This window comes from Tarenaya hassleriana, unplaced genomic scaffold (genome assembly GCF_000463585.1).
Source record: "Tarenaya hassleriana unplaced genomic scaffold, ASM46358v1 Cleome5, whole genome shotgun sequence".
In the NCBI taxonomy this organism is placed as follows: domain Eukaryota; kingdom Viridiplantae; phylum Streptophyta; class Magnoliopsida; order Brassicales; family Cleomaceae; genus Tarenaya; species Tarenaya hassleriana.
In genome coordinates, this window is record NW_010967707.1 from 312,861 (window position 1) to 315,360 (window position 2,500).

The 2,500-nt window shown below is 41.9% G+C and overlaps 1 protein-coding gene across 1 annotated transcript in view; it reads right to left on the reverse strand.

The window, feature by feature from the left end:
* Nucleotides 1-326: 326 nt before the first annotated feature.
* Nucleotides 327-2,500, reverse strand: part of LOC104825913 (NAC domain-containing protein 69-like) — a 2,178-nt gene continuing 4 nt past the window's right edge. Inside the window, exons 1-6 of the mRNA XM_010558354.1 lie at nucleotides 2,322-2,500; nucleotides 1,976-2,238; nucleotides 1,510-1,629; nucleotides 1,109-1,402; nucleotides 845-1,021; nucleotides 327-718 (exon numbers count right to left, since the gene is read on the reverse strand). The exon at nucleotides 2,322-2,500 is cut by the window's right edge and continues 4 nt beyond it. Coding sequence (XP_010556656.1) covers nucleotides 518-718; nucleotides 845-1,021; nucleotides 1,109-1,402; nucleotides 1,510-1,629; nucleotides 1,976-2,238; nucleotides 2,322-2,472 — 1,206 coding nt within the window. The 5' untranslated portion in view covers nucleotides 2,473-2,500 and the 3' untranslated portion in view covers nucleotides 327-517. The remainder of the gene's footprint in view (nucleotides 719-844; nucleotides 1,022-1,108; nucleotides 1,403-1,509; nucleotides 1,630-1,975; nucleotides 2,239-2,321) is intronic.

Here is a 2,500-nt window from a genome sequence, read left to right on the forward strand (position 1 = left end):
AAGCGGGGGGGGGGGGAGGGCTTCCAACAATAATGCGTATCTTCATCAAAAAATAATAATGTGTATGTGCGTGTGTTTATGTTCACGTACAACAACTATATACAATTATATAAAAATGTTACAATAAAAAAAGACCAAAGTAACAGAAACCTCATAAAAAAAAAATATGGATCAATAGGCATCCTTATATTGGTGACATGTAAACTCTAAGCATATACGTACATATATACTATCCGTCACGTTTGATCTATATTAATTGTGAAACGTGAAGGAGTGTTTAATGGAATAATTAAATATTATAAAATAAGTAACAATGAGTTACATTCACTACTTTCCATAGCCGCCGCCAAACATAACATCCACCAACTCCACACACACACACACACACTTACACACTTACACTTTTTTTTTTTTTTTCGTTTTTCATTTTTTTTTAAATTTTTTGTGGGAGGGAATATGAACATGAAGTGACACAAAATGGGCAAGAAAACAGAGAAGAAGAAGAAAAAAAAGGGCTTTAGCGAACGGATGTGAGCTCACGAATGATGAGAAGGAAGAGGATGAAGCCTACGATGGTGTTGATGAGTTTATTGTTTCGACTTTTGTCCGTTGCTCCCTCAAAGACAAGACATCCCTTACGATGTGATTTTCCCTTGATACTTGTGTCTTGAGCCGTTTTCATCTCCTTCTCCATCTGTTGCATGTAATCATTCTCCCCCTGAAATCAGTATATAAATACACATAATGGTGCATCGATCATCTTTCTACTCCATACATGTTGTTTGAGTTTCTACCCATGAATAAACGCAGAGAGGAGAGCCCTCTTTCTCATCCAGAGGCTAACCTTTTCTTGTGGAGGCATCATCACCCTTTGGTATTTACCCTGCAACTGCAACCGCCTTGGATGCCCTTCTGCCTGATGGTCCGTACTTGGTGTCCGAATGTTCTTCTTTTCAGCCTGACATTGTCCATTCGTAGTACTAGCACCATCGACATTCCAAGCCCTGGTTTCTTTGTGATCCTGTCATGCCAAATAATCCAACAAGTTTGTCCAAAGATCAAAGAAAAACGAACGTCTGAATGTTCTTCTTATGCATAAGGTGCTTACAGTTGGAGATGATGATTCATCGTCACTGTCGCTGCTACAATCGGAACATAAACCTGTCAAAGACTTATGTGGCCTGTAACCGTTGTAATCCTCCTGCATAACATTGTAAGAATCTATCTCGGAGTTTTTAAATCGGAGATTCCATTCCTTTTCTGTTAGATTCCCAACAAAGTTTCTCATGCCTTCAAAATCCAAGTTAGGAGATTGTGGCTGCCTGCTAAGGCTGCCACCAAACTGTTCTGAACCCTGCGATTGGCCCGCTTGCCACGAATTTCCGTGATCTTGTTGGACAACCTGCAAGGCAAATGATCGGGGAAACGTCAAAGTTCGAGTGGATCGATGCAACTTCTTCAAAATGTATGAGATGAGAGAGAGCAAAGAAGAGTAGAAAACCGACTCACCACAGAGCCTGTACTCGAATCTCCAACATTGTTCAAAGAGCGACTTGGCTCAGCTCCATTAGCAGATGGAATTGCCAAGTCTTCACCCTTGAATTCCACTTTGCATATAACATAGGTCCTCTGTTCAATTTCAAAGGGGGAGCACATAAATTCTTCATCACAAACTAACGTTTTCAAACCCTTATAATGGACTGCGAATTCCAAGCTTTAACAAAGTTGTACTATGCAACTCTGCATATAGATTACAAACAATCCTAAATAAACCCAAGCTCCAGAAAATGTTCAACCTAATCATGCAGAAACACGAAGCAACCACAGGAACAACATCGTAACTGCAGTTCCTGTCGGAGATACACGAATATTAGGGCAGAACACTTCAACTCGGCACAGACTCAGACATTTAACTGCAGCAATCGATCGAACAGGACCCCCCAAAAAGAAAAACTGAGAAATTGATGAAGAGTACCTGATCAGCAGGGAAGAACGTGGTGTGATACTCGTGCATAACCCACTCAGTTCCGACACCGTTCGGAGTTCTGCCTAAATGGAACACCAAAACCTTCTTTTCACCAATCTTATCACGAATTCCTCTCCTGCGTTTGATATCCAAAGTAGGTCCTGTCTTTTTCCAGAACCCAGATCTCGTTTTTCTGCTCTGCAGCTTCTTATTCTCCAGCCGGTAGAAGAAATACCACACAGAATCACCGCTCGTATCAATTCTCGACTGGACTGAAACCCGAGGATGAAAAAACAAACATGATCCCAGGAACTAGGGACGATCTGATCACGAGTAAGGAAATTAGAGTGCTTACATCGCAACTCCCATGGATCGAAGCTGTAGATGTTGACCTCGCTAATGGCGTTGTCGACGAGCTCAGTCAGTCCGAGAGTCATGACATTGAGGTAATCGTTGACCAGCTCCTCGTCGTACGGACGGAATCCGAATCCCACCACAGCCGCCATTTTCACACAGGGAAAAAGGGGAAAACCC